This window comes from Grammomys surdaster, unplaced genomic scaffold, assembly GCF_004785775.1.
Source record: "Grammomys surdaster isolate TR1022 unplaced genomic scaffold, NIH_TR_1.0 126076, whole genome shotgun sequence".
NCBI classification, from domain to species: Eukaryota; Metazoa; Chordata; class Mammalia; order Rodentia; family Muridae; genus Grammomys; species Grammomys surdaster.
Window position 1 is genome coordinate 6905260 of NW_021620885.1, and position 15029 is coordinate 6920288.

The 15029-nt window shown below is 38.2% G+C and overlaps 1 protein-coding gene across 2 annotated transcripts; it reads left to right on the forward strand.

Annotated features, from left to right (window-relative positions):
* The first annotated feature begins 462 nt into the window (after positions 1-462).
* Nudt12 (nudix hydrolase 12) lies at positions 463-14113 on the forward strand. Of its 2 annotated transcripts, none has more exons than XM_028755690.1 (7): positions 463-552; positions 2565-2776; positions 3389-3978; positions 6209-6376; positions 7357-7470; positions 10274-10473; positions 11593-14113. In XM_028755690.1, the coding sequence occupies exons 2-7, from the start codon at positions 2571-2573 to the stop codon at positions 11701-11703; spliced, it is 1389 nt and encodes a 462-aa protein (XP_028611523.1). In that variant the 5' UTR covers positions 463-552; positions 2565-2570; the 3' UTR covers positions 11704-14113. The 2 variants fall into 2 exon arrangements, with proteins under 2 accessions (XP_028611523.1, XP_028611524.1); XM_028755691.1 differs by having other exon boundaries at positions 505-552; positions 2569-2776.
* Positions 14114-15029: the final 916 nt, after the last annotated feature.

Below are 15029 nucleotides of genomic sequence, written 5' to 3' on the forward strand. Positions count from 1 at the left end.
AGAGAAGGCAGGTTGGAAAAAAAATAAAGTCCTGAAAGATCACAATTTTATTATTTCAAATTATTTTAAAACTTCAATATAAAAATTTGGAAAGCAATATCAATCAAATCATACGTAGAGGTGGCTCCTAATTTAATGTGTGATCAGACGTTAGCATTTTCATGACACTATAGAAAACTCAATAGCAGTGAACCGTATTGTTTAATGGAAAGTTGGGGAGCTGGATGAGAAATAGAAGAAAACAGATCATTTCCACAGACTTCATTATCTTAACGCCAGCACTTGACTCCACACACTTCCATCTTGGGGAAGAATTAGTGATCTTTCTCAGCACCTGAAGTCCGAGGTCCAATCCCCACCCTTCCTTGCCCTCACCTTAATCAGCCGCCTGAACCTGTCGATGGCCTTTAAACTACATCTCCCATAAAGCTGTGCGAGGACAGTGGCCCTCCGCCGGAAGTCCGGAAGGTTCCCTCCAGCACCGGGAAAACTGACAACTGAGTTTGCGGCGGAGTTTTACTTCGTGGTCGCGGTCTCCCTGCTCACCCTTGGGTTAGTAGTTTTAGTAAGCCCCGTGACGTTAGAGGACGAGGACGTCCCTAGCGGGCTTGTGGTGTAGCCTGGCGCGGGCTAGAGAGGGCGCAAAGAGGGAAACTACGACCTGAAGCTGCCTGCCGGCAGGTGGCTACTAAAATTCCCAGCCAAGTTTTGGATGGGGTAAAACAAATTACTTCGGATGTGTCCCCTCCTTGAAAGAAGGAGTCGTACAATAGAAGAAAAATAACTATTCAAGGCATTTGGTCGTTGGGGGAGATCGTGCTTGCGTGGGATGCACGTAAGAGGTTAAATCGGTCTCCACAGCCCCAGCGAGTGGAATATATAAATCGATGGTGGGTGGTTTAATTGACTGGTCCACTATCAGGCCTTGTTGTAAGCTGCTGGATCCATGCTGGGCAGCTCTTGGGCATGAAGTTACTCATTAGTAAAACTGGATGTTGTTTTGGTTAAAATATAGTTCCTTTAAAATCCAAATCTCTTCTGATTGACCTCTCCGAATAGCCTCGGAAACCTTTATACTACCTTCCCACTCCACCTTCCACAGAACCTGCCAATAAATGATTAGCAGGTAGTGCTGCCACGGGTCATGTCTTCTGAGCATCCTTGGAAGGAGTCATAGAAGTATTGAGAAAGCTAATACCACCTTGTGGTGCAGAGAATGTTTTATGCATATGTATTGCCTTGGGGGTAGTGTATGACACAGCATGTTTGGATGTGCAATGCTGAAGTCACCTAGGGTGATCTGTGAGACTGTGAGAGCAGCGAGGGAGTGACCATGACCTCTGAAACCGTGACCTCTGAACAGGGAACAGTGTGGTGTTAAAAGCAAACCTCGCTGGAGAAACTATAACCGAAGTTTGCGAAAGTAATTTAAGAGAAAAGGAGTTAGGAAGACACTTAGCAGTGCTTCTAAATAAAGTCCTGGAATATCGCAACGGGGACTACAGTATTTTAAAGAATTTTAAGATTTCAATATGACAAAAGTTGGAAAATAAGTAAAATACACCAAATGAAAGGAAATGGAGATACATAGAGGTTACTCCTAACTTCACTGGTGAACAGATTTTTCAGCGGGTTTCTTCCATTGCCTGAAGCAGTTTTAAATTATTGGTAAACAAAAGACACAAATAGGAAAGCACATGCCAAATTTGAAAGTTAATCCTGGACCTGTTGTTCTCCTCTACTTTGTGCAGACTAGGCTGTGAACTTGACTAGCCACATTGCTGTTTCAAAATCCAAGAGACAAGGCTCTGGGTAGAACATGCAGTACTGAGAGGGAAGAATATTTTGAAGTTAACTCTTGAAACAGGAACTATTGTTACCTGTATCTTTTTTTTTTTTTAACAGAATTAGGGACTACATAGCATACATTAAGAAACATGGCTTTGCTTTGTTTACAACCTAACAGCATAACAAGTCAGAAAACATAAGTAAGTTTTAGAACTGCTTCAAGGACAATGGAGAGGCCAACAGAACCTTCATCCAACAGTAGATACAGAAATGCCTTGTCATCTAATTCATGATAAGGATAGCCATGCCACCAGACAATGATAATGTCAAGAAAGGTGCTGAGTCAGGAATTACCCATGAGTTCAAATAAATCCTGACCTAGACAAACAAAACTCAGTACCATATGGATCGAAAATTAATTATGTAAGGTTAACCAGTACATTATTTTTCTGTGAAGCTTTAAAAGCTCTTGAATAATTATGGAGCCATAATTTCTTTGAGGGATGACATCTACAGCATTGTATAGAATCAGAGTACTACTTATCATTTTCATAAGCATCTGCCTCTAGTTCTGTCTGCTTTAACCCTATCCCTTCCGTGCCCCAGCCCTGTCCCCTTCTGTACTTGAATAGCAGTTGACTACAAGTTATCTTTTGACAGGTGTATTGGTTTGGAAACGTACTGTCTTTCTGAGATCAGCATTTAAATAATGTTCATCCATTCATGCAAAAAGCAATTGTGAATAAGGTTTTTCTCACTCTTTTTTTTTTTTTAAGGAAGAAATGTCTTCTGTTAAAAGAAATCCCAAAAGGGAAATGATTTCTGAACTCCACAGCTCAGCTGCAGAAGGAAATGTCGCAAAGTTAGCAGGAATACTCAGTCATTCTCCATCTCTTCTCAATGAGGCTTGTGAAAATGGATGGACGGCTTTAATGTATGCTGCCAGGAACGGGCATCCTGACGTCGTCCAGATTCTGCTGGACAAAGGGTAAACATCTTAGGCCTGTACCACCTAAAAAATGTTTCTTCTTTAATTTCTGGTATTGTGTCCTTACACATTTTCCTGTAGACATATTTATATCAATGAGCTAGGAAATAGCTCACTGCCCAGTTTATTATATGAAAAGTGGCCTAATTTCTCACTAAAGCAACTTTTTTTTTTTTTTGTCAGTGTTAGGGATTAAACCCAAGACCTTGTGCATTTCAGGCAAGCTCTGTAACTCCAAGCTACATTTAAGAGACAACTTTCTTATTTGAGACATTAAACCTTTGTACTTTGTTTAAAACAATGCCTAGGGAGAGTTTAAATCCCCTCTTTTAAATAAAAAGTATGTGTCTCATTATACCATGGTATAGAATGTTTGCATTTCTTTATGGCACATAGAGATACTTTTTCATCTTATTTAAAGGTATACCATGATTAATCTTTTATTTCTTATAATTGTTACAAGATTCTTTTAACCTTCAGTAATGAACTATGAACCAAGTGACAAAAAAGAAAAAAAAAACGTTAAATAATGGGGCTATGTGTGTATTTTATTACAATAAATACAAGAGAAACATTTTACTTACTTTATTTTTTCTCCCCGTTTCTGTCTAGATGTGACAGGTCACTTGTCAATAAATCGAGGCAAACTGCCCTGGATATTGCTGTATTTTGGGGTTATAGGCATATAGCTAACTTGTTAGCTAATGCAAAAGGTGGAAAGAAGCCCTGGTTCCTAACCAATGAAGTGGACGAGTGTGAAAATTATTTTAGCAGAACACTTCTGGACCGGAAGAGTGACAAAAGAAATAATTCTGACTGGCTGCAAGCTAAAGAGAGCCACCCTGCCACAGTTTATATCCTTTTCTCAGACTTGAACCCCCTGGTTACCCTAGGTGGTAATAAAGAAAGCTCGCAGCAGCCGGAAGTAAGGCTTTGCCAGCTGAACTACGCAGATATAAAGCGCTATTTGGCTCAGCCTGAGAAGATCACCTTGGTGTTCCTTGGAGTTGAGCTTGAAATGAAGAAAGGCTCACACAATCATGCCGGAGGAGCCCCAGAGGAAGAGGAGGATGGTTTGGTTGCGTGGTTTGCCCTCGGTATAGAACCTGGTGCTGCTGAGGAGTTTAAGCAAAGACATGAAAATTGTTATTTTCTCCACCCGCCAATGCCAGCTCTTCTGCAGTTGAAAGAAAAAGAGGCTGGTGAGAAATGACTGAATGAATATGCTTGCCTGTGTAGGTAACAAGTTTAGAGCTGTGGGCTTGTGTAGCATCTGGGTGGCACGTGCCAGTGAGCTGGAAATGTAAGAACCCCCTCAGGGCTTTACTCTAGGGCGCTGGTGTAGTCCTGGCAGCAGTTTCGGTGAGCCACAGTTAGTTTCCTTGGAGATAATGTTTATGTATGGTTGTCTCATTTGATACTTCTGTGAATAATGTTTGAGTCCTTACTGTGCTTTGAGCATGACGTCAAAGACCGCGGCTGTTCTGTTTTCTGTTGTTGGGCTTTTAAATATCATCTTTAAAAAGAGGAAGGAAGGAAGGAAGGAAGGAAGGAAGGAAGGAAGGAAGGAAGGAAGGAAGGAAGGAAGGAAGGAAGGAAGGAAGGGGAAGGAAGGAAGGGGAAGAAAGGAAGGGGAAGAAAGGAAGGAAAGGAATGAAGGAAGGAAAAAAGAAAGAGAGAAAGAGGGAAGGGAAGAGAGAAAGGAAGGAAGGAAGGAAGGAAGGAAGGAAGGAAGGAAGGAAGGAAGGAAGGAAGAAAGAAAGAAAGAAAGAAAGAAAGAAAGAAAGAAAGAAAGAAAGAAAGAAAGAAAAGGTTTGAAGAAAATAACTAGAGATTTTTTGATGTGTGTGTATCTGTGTCTGTATGTTAAAGAAAAAGTTAATGCTGGCTACTTCATACAGCATGACTTGTAGGTATACAGGTAGAGTGGCAGTCAGGAGCCTTATTAGGAGTGGGTTAGTTACTGCAGTGGCTTAGGAGAGAGGCAGCAGGCTAGAATGGTGGTAATGAAAATAGAGAGTAAGGGACAGTGTTAGGGACTACAGAGGTAGCGTGGTAGAACCGTGGCTGGTGGGCAGATTAAAGTAAGAGCAGAGACAGAGAAAGGGGAGGAAACAATAGACTGAGATAACAAAAGTTGCATTTAGATCCATATGTATAGCTTTATAAGTTCTAAATGAGCGCACTGCTTCTTTTTTTCTTATTTTACTAGTGAGGAAATAGTAATAACTACTTTAGTATATAACCTTCTACTTCTCTATATATATGTATATATTATGGTGTATGGTGTATATCAAATACTAAATACATATTTTCGTATATAGATTCTGAAGATGGTAAATTCTACAGTATAAATTAGGTTAATTAGTCTAAGGTAACAGGCACAGAGTTAATGATACCTGTGATTCTTTAAATATCAGTGACATAATTTTTATTCACTATTCCCACTTTAAGTGTTGTTACATTATATTTTAAGGAAAGTAAGCTCTCTAGGCCTCTGAAATGTTCCTAGTCTAGTGACCTTGATTGTACAGGTTCTGTCAGCTCATAATGACCCGGAAGAATCAATATAAGAGTTTGAACCAGAGTGTAGATATCCTAAGATAAATTCTGTTGGGCATGCTTAATGGAGTTAACTACAAATAAATGCTATATGCTATGTGCTAAGTGCTATATGCTATGAGCTATATGCTATACATTATGTGCTATGTGCATATGCTATACGTTATGTGCAGGGACTAAGTAAGAACCAGTTATGTCCCACAGTGGTGGTACGAGCAGTGGCTTAATACACCAAGGAAGATGGAGACAGCTCCCTGTGGTTTCCAAGTGATATTTCTCGAAGTCCAAGTCTAATATCACAAATGTAAAGAAAAATGGATCATTGTGGGGGGTTATTTTTGTTTTTCTTTTCTTGTTTTTCATAGCTACAAAAAAATCTCAGGACTCACAAACACTAAAAGAGTATTCTACCACTCAGCTACACCTGCAGCCCAACTTAAGATTTCATGATCTCTGTTATAAAGTTGTATTTGTAAACTCACTGTATATTCATATCATGTATATACAGATCTTAAGTGCCAATAGCAGAAGCCTGATCTATTGATACATCCGTCCTATTCAAATGAAAATTACCTCTGATTCTCACTTGTCAGGTAGAAAGTTAAATTGAAAGGAAAAATATTGTGTTTGACTGGCTACACTAATCTAGCTGTGAAGTATTTTTATCCGTGTAACTATTACAATGAAGTGGTTAAAACCAAAAGTATAAAACTGAATGATAATGATACTTCATAAAGATAAATACTAAAGCCACTGAGCAAGCAGTGATTCAGAAAACAATGCATGTGCTTGCTGTTGCTTTAAAACACTGTATCTGCATCTTACCCCAGCTTCTCATAGAAATAAAACTTTGTGTCCTTCCTTCTAAAGGGGTCGTAGCTCAAGCAAGATCAGTGCTTGCATGGCATAGCCGATACAAGTTCTGCCCAACCTGTGGCAGTGCAACAAAAATTGAGGAAGGTGGCTACAAAAGAGTGTGTGTACAAGAGAACTGCCCTAGTCTCCTTGGCGTCCACAACACATCTTACCCAAGAGTTGGTAAGGCTTTTCTTTCTTTGTGTGTGTTTGTGTGTGTATGTTTGCATATATGTATAAATATGTATGTGCATACAGATGTGAATACGTGTGTGCAGGTGTTATGTATGACCAGAAGAGGGTGTCATACCATTGAGCCGCATTCACCATTCACTGAGAAGTGCCCGATGTGGATACCTGGTCCTCTGGAAGCCTCAAGCACTCTTAACCATAGGCCTGCCTCTGCAGCATTTCAAAGCTAGTCAGTTTTACTCCTCTTATGCAGCAGTAATGAAGTCTCCAGTGATTCAGTGCCTGCTGGAGACATTACCCAGCTGTGGCATCTGCAGCTAGTTTTTCATCTGGGCTCCTGTCCTCTACACCCCTTTCCTCCTAGTTACAGCTGTGTTTCTTCTCTAACTGTAGAAATCCCATAATCTGGCCCTTAAAGCCATGAGAGAAGTAGACTGATTCAGCTGTCCCTGTCAAGGTCACCAGGGAGGAGTGGGGTACTTGATGACTGAGTCCCTTGCTCTCGCTCCTGGTCTCCTGAGGAGGAGTTCCCAGGTTGATAACTTCTGGAGAGATGAACTGATACCTAAGGATTATTACTTCAGTGATTCAAACTCAACTGAAGACCCACACTCACTTTTAAAACCATTTCTTGAAGATTGGGATAAAAGGGGGAAACAGTGTATTATTTAGTAAACTTCCATTTTCAATATCCGTATATCATCTACACACACTCGTGCCCAGGACACCCTAAGCACAGGGTAAATGTTGCTAAGAGTGAAGTAAGGATGGCAAAACTCATCGTCCTTTCACTGGCTGAAGATCGTCTATGCAATTTCTCAGATGTTTATAAAGCACATCAGAGCAGAAAGGAGGACTGTTGTATAAACAGGAGTCTTGTTCTTGTAAGACATATACCTGCCTATTATCTTATTGTGAGTCGAATTATATTTACTGTTACTTGTGTGTCTGTTGTTTTCTTTTTTAAACAGATCCAGTCGTAATCATGCAGGTTATCCATCCAGATGGAACCAAGTGTCTTTTAGGCAGGCAGAAGAGATTCCCCCCGGGCATGTTTACTTGTCTTGCTGGATTTATTGAGCCTGGTAAGCCTATACTGACTGATTTTTAGAATTTTAGAAGATAGCATGTGAGATATATAATTCAGTAAGTACCATGCTGTAAAGCAGAAAAAATAATTTAATTTTATACTGCATTCTTTTTTCGTGTGTATATACGTATGTACAAAGATGTGCACTGTTGAAATCAGAGAATAATTTGTTAGTTTTCTCCTTAAACCATGTGAGTCCCCGACTTAAGCCATCACGCCTGATGACAAGTGTCTACCTGCTAAACCATGTTGCCGATCTCAAAGGATTTTAAATCGTACTTTAATCATGTAATTTAAGCATTGTATCACTTTCAGATTTTTAGAAGTAAGGTTGTTTGTTTATTTGAAATTTAGTATTTGCTTTATTATACACTGCTTTTTACCAAGCCATCGGGTAGCTTACACTTCTCTTCTGTCTAGACATAAGTGTCACCCTCTCTAAGGATTATATGATTATCCCATAGACAGTCATTAGGCTCCATCCTTGCATTCACAATCCCAGGCATCCTACCTAATGAGTAACACCACCTTCTAGTACATATGTCTAGATTATTGACTTTGCAGTATGTCAGTTCTTGGAGATAAGATGATCTCTTTTATCCATTTTTTATAAGTCAGTTAGAGCCAATACTTGACATGCAATAGGATTTTAGTAGGTATCCCAGAACAGATGAATGAACATGTCTGGATCAGTAATGTTCAATCTCAACATGCAATGCTAATCTGCACTGCCAGGTAATGATAATACTAAACATATTTCACCTGGCCCTCAGTTGGAAGCTTGTCTGTGTTAAATCATGTGATCCTTTTACGGCCTTCTAAAGTGGGTACTGATACATCACCTTGACAGGTGAGGGCACTGTGGCACAAGGACTGCATACCTTGCCCCAAATCACTGGTGATAGAGAAGGGATTCAAGCCTAGAGAGTCACTTCTTAGTCCTTGCTCCTAGTCACCATGTCCTACTGAGAAGGGGAGGTGGACACGAAGCACCACCTTTAAAGAAGAAGCGATTAGCAATTGATGCCTTCTGTGAAAGAGGAAATTAGTTTTCTCCAGTGGAGTGTTACTGACTATATCAATCCCTTTTCAGGATAAATCCCGTTCCCAGGAGTAGTTGGCCAACACAAAATGAACTCAGTGGATTTTTGTGCTTTGTTTTGTTTTATTGGTATTATTACTAACTATCATCATCATCATTCTCTTCTGCTTCTTCCTCCTCTCTGTTTGGATTTTGTTATTGTTTTGTTTCTTTGAAGGAAAAAAAACATGAAGTTGGATAGGTACAGAGACTGGGAGGATCTTGGAACAATTGTGGCAGAGGAATTAAAACACTGTGTGAAAGAAGAAGTTTAAAGTATAAGCCATTTTAAAACTACTAAGTTGTATTTCCCTTGAATTTCCTAATATATAGTCCTGTGTTCTTTTATGGATTTTTAATTCATTTCAGAATTTTGGCTATTGAAAATAAAAGTCTAGTGAGTATTATTGTTCATCTCCTTAGGAACATTTCCAAGAGTTATTTGAGGTAGAGAGACTTATCACTGCATATATTCACAGATCAAACTGTACTAAATGGTGCAAGTGCCTCTCTGAGGTGTTCCTCCTAACTCACATCACCACCAGCAGCACATGAGCGCTACATAATTCCATAGCTTTACCATACTGGAATTGTCACCCTTTGGTATTTGAATGAGTTTCTAGATGAGCTTCCAACTTTTGGCGATCCTTGTGCCTTGGCTGCCCAAGTACTGCGATTATAGGCAAGTGCCACTAGGCCTAGCATGGGGTTTCAGTTTTCAGATTTTGTATTTTGTGTTTAAAGAGGTAAGAAATCAGGTGTGTCTGCGTGAGCTCCCATTGCTCTTCTGACGGAGCACTATTGTGAAATGTCCACTACACATCCGTGTTCCTCCTCTTTCTGTTGTAGATGTTAGTGTCCTAGTTTGCTTCATTGTTTTAGCCTAGTTAACATGACTGTAGGCATATCCTGTTATTGGACTCAGTCAAGTCTCTTCCACTCCTCTGTGACTTCTCTTCACTGTGCACTTCTTAGAGTAAGCACAAGAACTTGTGTATAGGGGATGCATCAAGCTGTTTAAAATAAATGCTGTATTTAAAAATATCTCTCGTTAAGTACTGATATAAATTTTAAAATTTCTAAACACCCAAATACATTTTACTTAAAGTCATTTTGTTATTTGGAGTTCCAACAAACTCAGAACATTCATTCACAAATAAAACAATGCTTACAAATACTTCACTGTGATTTGGGTTTCAACCTTTTAATGAAAGCTGGATGTCATAGTGCATGCTATGTCTGTAACCCCAATACTTGGGAAGTGGAGGTACTAGAGGCAGGGGATGAAGGATAGCCTCGGCTATATAGCAAGTTCAAAGCCACCATAAGCTACATAAGACCCTATCTCACAGTAAAACAGATTTTTAATGGAGGGAAAAACTAGTCATTTATAAACTCATGAAATAATGCCATAGGAATAGTGACGCATGAGATAATAAAATGTTTAATAATATTTAATCAGTGTTACATGATAGTCGCAGAATTTGTAATTACTTCTTTTATGGAACTGCCAAATGGTTGCTTTTAAGAAATGAAACCTGCTTAAGGCATTTTGATCCACGATTTGTGGCCACATACTTGCAGACATAATACTTTTCTTCACTTCCATTATAGAACGAACATTCAGTGAATGGGGGATCTTTCAAGTGGTTTCAAAATGTTTGAACTGTGCCCAAGTCATGCTGATGCCACTTGTTCTTGTGCCTCATCTGATTAGGGGAAACAATAGAAGATGCTGTGCGGAGAGAGGTGGAAGAAGAAAGTGGAGTCAAAGTTGGCCATGTTCAGTATGTCTCTTGTCAGCCATGGCCAATGCCCTCCTCGTTAATGATTGGTTGCTTAGCTGTGGCAGTGTCTACAGAAATTAAAGTTGACAAGAATGAAATAGAGGATGCCCGATGGTTCACTAGAGAACAGGTAAAGTTCAATTTAATTTCCTCGTTGTATTGATTGTTCCATGATAGTATTGGTTTGGGCATGCAGCATGGAAGCATATTTCCAGCAAGTCGAACAAACGGCTGCAGCCCTCTCATTATGAATGGATGTAACTGATAATTCCATTCTGTATAGAAAATGGACATTGTTGATGTGTCCCCTGACTCATTCCGTGAGATTCTCCTAGAATGATGATGCCGTACCATTTCAGATTTCACATGCTGGACCTGCTGATGAATGAATGCTAATCCCTTTCAGTGAGCTTAAAGTCTTCACATTAGTTCAGACATCACAAATAGTAATCTCAAACCTTTATGTTACGGCCAATAGCTTTCAAAAAAGTCAGTAAAATGCTTGGAGGTTTTGAAGTTTTTGTGTATTTTGAATGATAGTACTGAAGCACATGAGTTACCAAGAGTCTGAGGGCAATACATAGTGAGTCCTAGGCCATCCTGGATTGAGACATACATACGTATGTACATATGTATGTATCTTTCTTTCTTTGTAATATATATATATTGTTATATGTATGTAATATATAATATATATTCTTTGTAATATATGTGATATATATTATAAAGAAAGAGAGAGAGAGAGAGAGAGAAAGAAAGAAAGAAAGAAAGAAAGAAAGAAAGAAAGAAAGAAAGAAACTGAAAGGCAAGAAAGACATAGATGTCACTAAATGCATAAATATATGTCCCAATATATATTCATAAGTTCTTTTGGAAAATAACAGCTCTAAGTAATAAAAATGCATTATTGAACTGGTTTTTTAGCCAAAAAAAATATTTATAGAAAAAAATAGACACATATATATTAAAATGGAGAACCATTTATGGCTTTGTCCATATGAAATTAATTTTATCTTATATTCACAAAATATCAAATTGTTGCTTCAGGATTGTAGGAAAAGGAACCCAAACCAAAAGGTTGTTTTCACTTGAAGCTAAATGCAGGCCATATACTTCGCTTTTATTCATGGCCTTGTTTTCATATGCCTTTCTGAAACATTTAAAAATGGAAACCATGATTCAGTGAAGCAACTGGAAATACTGTGTTGGCTGCTGGCCCTCTAACGTGCTGTATTATGTTATGTTTCAGGTTATGGATGTTCTTACCAAAGGGAAGCAGCAAGCATTCTTTGTGCCACCGAGCCGAGCTATTGCACATCAGTTAATCAAACACTGGGTCGGAATGAACCCCAATCTCTAAATGAAAAATACTAGCCTCTGTTGGAGTATTACTTAATTTGTAACACTACTTATATCTCAAGAAAGATTAGACATGTTTAGATCTTTAGAATCTTGTAACATAAAACTTGGGAGCTTCAAAAAGAATAATGAAAAGAACACTTTTAAGTGCTCTTTCCATTATTAACTACAAAATTCATAGTTTCATAAACTGGAATGATGCTTTAAGATTTTCGTAATTTGGAGGCAGCCAGTGAACAGTTTTATTTTGTTTCCCAATTTCATCTCAGAAAACTAACTGTATTTCTACCAAGAAATACCATGTTGGGGTGAAGAGCTTCAGAAATGAGATAACCCTTAATCCATTCCTTGTAAAGAGCAGAATCCTTGTTGAAGATATGCATCAAAGTAATTTGATGAATTTTGAGCATCTGTGTGTATTTAGTCATCAAATTATTCTTCTGGCCGTCTGGTTTAGTGGTCATACTGTTGCAGTGTTGCTCCTAGTGTAATATGACCAATATTGAGAATGATTTTAGCACTTTACCCAGTACTGATCTCAGAATCCTGTACTCATGGGTAGAGAACTAAAGAACAGATGCACACCATTGTATATGGCACTGCAGTTAAATCCCAAGCCAACTATTACATCTCTCTGTTTTACCTAAAGTTGTTATTAAGACACGTAACAGCTCTCCAATTTTTCACCTGACTGTTAACATTTTAGAAAGGAATTTCTAGAGGTCAGAAACTAAATATGAAGACTATTTACATATTAAATAAAGCACTAGCTGTATTTAGTTTTGTGATGAGGGATGCTTTTGTTTTGGAAAAAATATAATAATTGATGTTGGTGTTCATTATATCCAAATATAATATGTTGGCATTGACCTTTTTTATCATATCTTCAGAGCCTTAAGTAGTACACCTTAGAATGGGGTTGCTAAGATCTAGAGAAAGTTATTGCAGCATTTCACAGTTTTATAATATAGATTATTATATTACTAAAAGTGTCTATAGAATAAAGATCCAGAAAAATGGCTCAGTCATTAAGGTGCTTGCTATGCTCAGATCCTGTGCAAGTGTTTCCAAAACTGTGTTTAATTACATCCAAATCTAAGCCAGAGACATGAGTGTCCTGGGAACTTGCTGGCCACCCAGTCTGCTGGATCACTAAGTAGACTAACAGACCTTGTCTCAAACAACACTAGGTGGAAAGCTGGGGATGGAGCCACGGTCAAGAGCACCTTCTGTTTTTGTGGAGGACTAGAGTTTAGTTCCCAAGACCCTCAGGCAGGCCACAACCACCTGCAACTACAACTTCAGGGGATCCAACACCCTCTTCTGGCCTCTGTAGGTATCTGCGTGAACATTTACATAAGGCACAGACACATAAATAGAATGATTGAAGAACACACCTGACTTCTGTCTCTGGCCTACCCTACACACACACACACACACACACACACACACACACACACACACATACTCATATGCATACACATACACAGTAGGTGAAAAGAAGTGATGATAGGAAAAATGACCTTAGCTTATCAAATGTTTTTAATTCAAAATTTAAGTATAACACTTAAAAGTTATTTAACCTAAATAATATAGCTTTCTTAGAGGATTTACTTTACTAATTAATACCATTGCTTAGCAGTTAATGAAGGCTTATTAAAATCAGAACTTTGACCAAACCAAAACCTACACAGGACATTTCTATATATGGTAAGTTGGACTTATATAATTATCTTAAAAGAATATATTTTGAGTATTATGAAATATGATCAGCTGAAGTTCATCTTTGCTCCAAATGTGCTTTTAGTAGTAGTTTTGTATTGTATTATAAACTCCCATGTCCTTAATGTTTTTAATAATCATTCCTATTTTTGACATTGGACAGGTGAGGATACATTGTAAATATAAATGATTGCTACCTTAACCAGTTCTGGAGGGGCAAGTGTCACACAAGTATTCAATAGAAATCGATATAGCAATGCATTAAAATGTTTTCTGTTTGTGTATTGTGTGTGTTTAAAATGTTTTAATGAATTTTTTGACACAAGTTTATAGTGTAGTCAATATCATCTGCTTATTAATGATGTTCATAAGAAAATTCTCTGTCTCTCTCGCGCGCGCTCGCTTGCTCGCTCGCTGGCTGCAATCTCACTATAGACCAACCTATATAGTTCTTTGATTACAGGTGGGCTCCAACGTATCTGGTAAAAGAATTAAAATTTTGATTTGGTGCATGAATGTAGCCCAGTGGTAATTTACTTGTGTAATGCCTCCAAGGTACTGGGTTTAAATCAGAGCATTTTTTTAATTGTCTATTTTAAATCTTAAGTTTTATAGTTTGAGGTAAAATGTGTCAACAAATGGACTTGTGTGAGCTTATGTTGTGAATAAAGTCTTCAGATTTAACACTATATATGTAGCACAATCTACCTTAATTACATGTCTACTATGGTCAATATTTGCACTTTGAGATATTCACTTGTTTATAGTTTGTTATGAATTGAAAGCTCACAGCCTGACCTGCCAAAGCAAGCCTGTAATTGGTGATAATCAGGCTGAAGGCTGGAGGATTATAAATTCAAGACCTTCCTGACTACAAAATGACTTTGAAACCACACTGAACAACTTAGTGAGATCCTATCTAAAATAAGAAATAAGAAACAAGGTAAGGATATTGCTCAAAGATAGAATACTCACAGATCACATGATTCAATTCACAATAACATACACGTACATTCATAGCACTAAAAACATACAATGTTGTGGAAATTAGTCAGCCTATCAAAGATATAGAGAGAGATGTGGGTAAAGAGAAAACAGACTGGGAAAATGTGAGACCACAAGACAGAAGGAGGAAGGACAAGCTTTGATGCCACAAGGGACTATGAAAGCTAGGGCTGCTTTGTGGAGGAAAGGTTGTGTGTAATGTTGGCAAATGCCTGTGTTTTCCCAAAGTTGTCGAATAGGCAAGGACTGCAGAACGTAAGTGTGAAAATAAATACCAAAAGCAACCTGACCTCTTCTATACCATTCTTTGTTCTCTCCCTTCTCCAAATACTAGGATAGAAATCAAACAGCTTACAAAAGAAAATATTGTTTGGTTTTGTTTTGCATTCTTATTATGGTTTCATACATGGATGTATGTAATGCATTATAACTATTTCCCATCCCTCTTTCTCTCTTCCATCCCCCTCCCTCATCTTGTAACAATTCTTCTTTTATCCTATTTTGTGTGTAAGCCATCAGTTTGCTTGCGTGATCTTGAATGTGAGGTTATTTACTGGAAGATGGTCAACATGTTAGTGACTATATCACTGAAGAAAATGA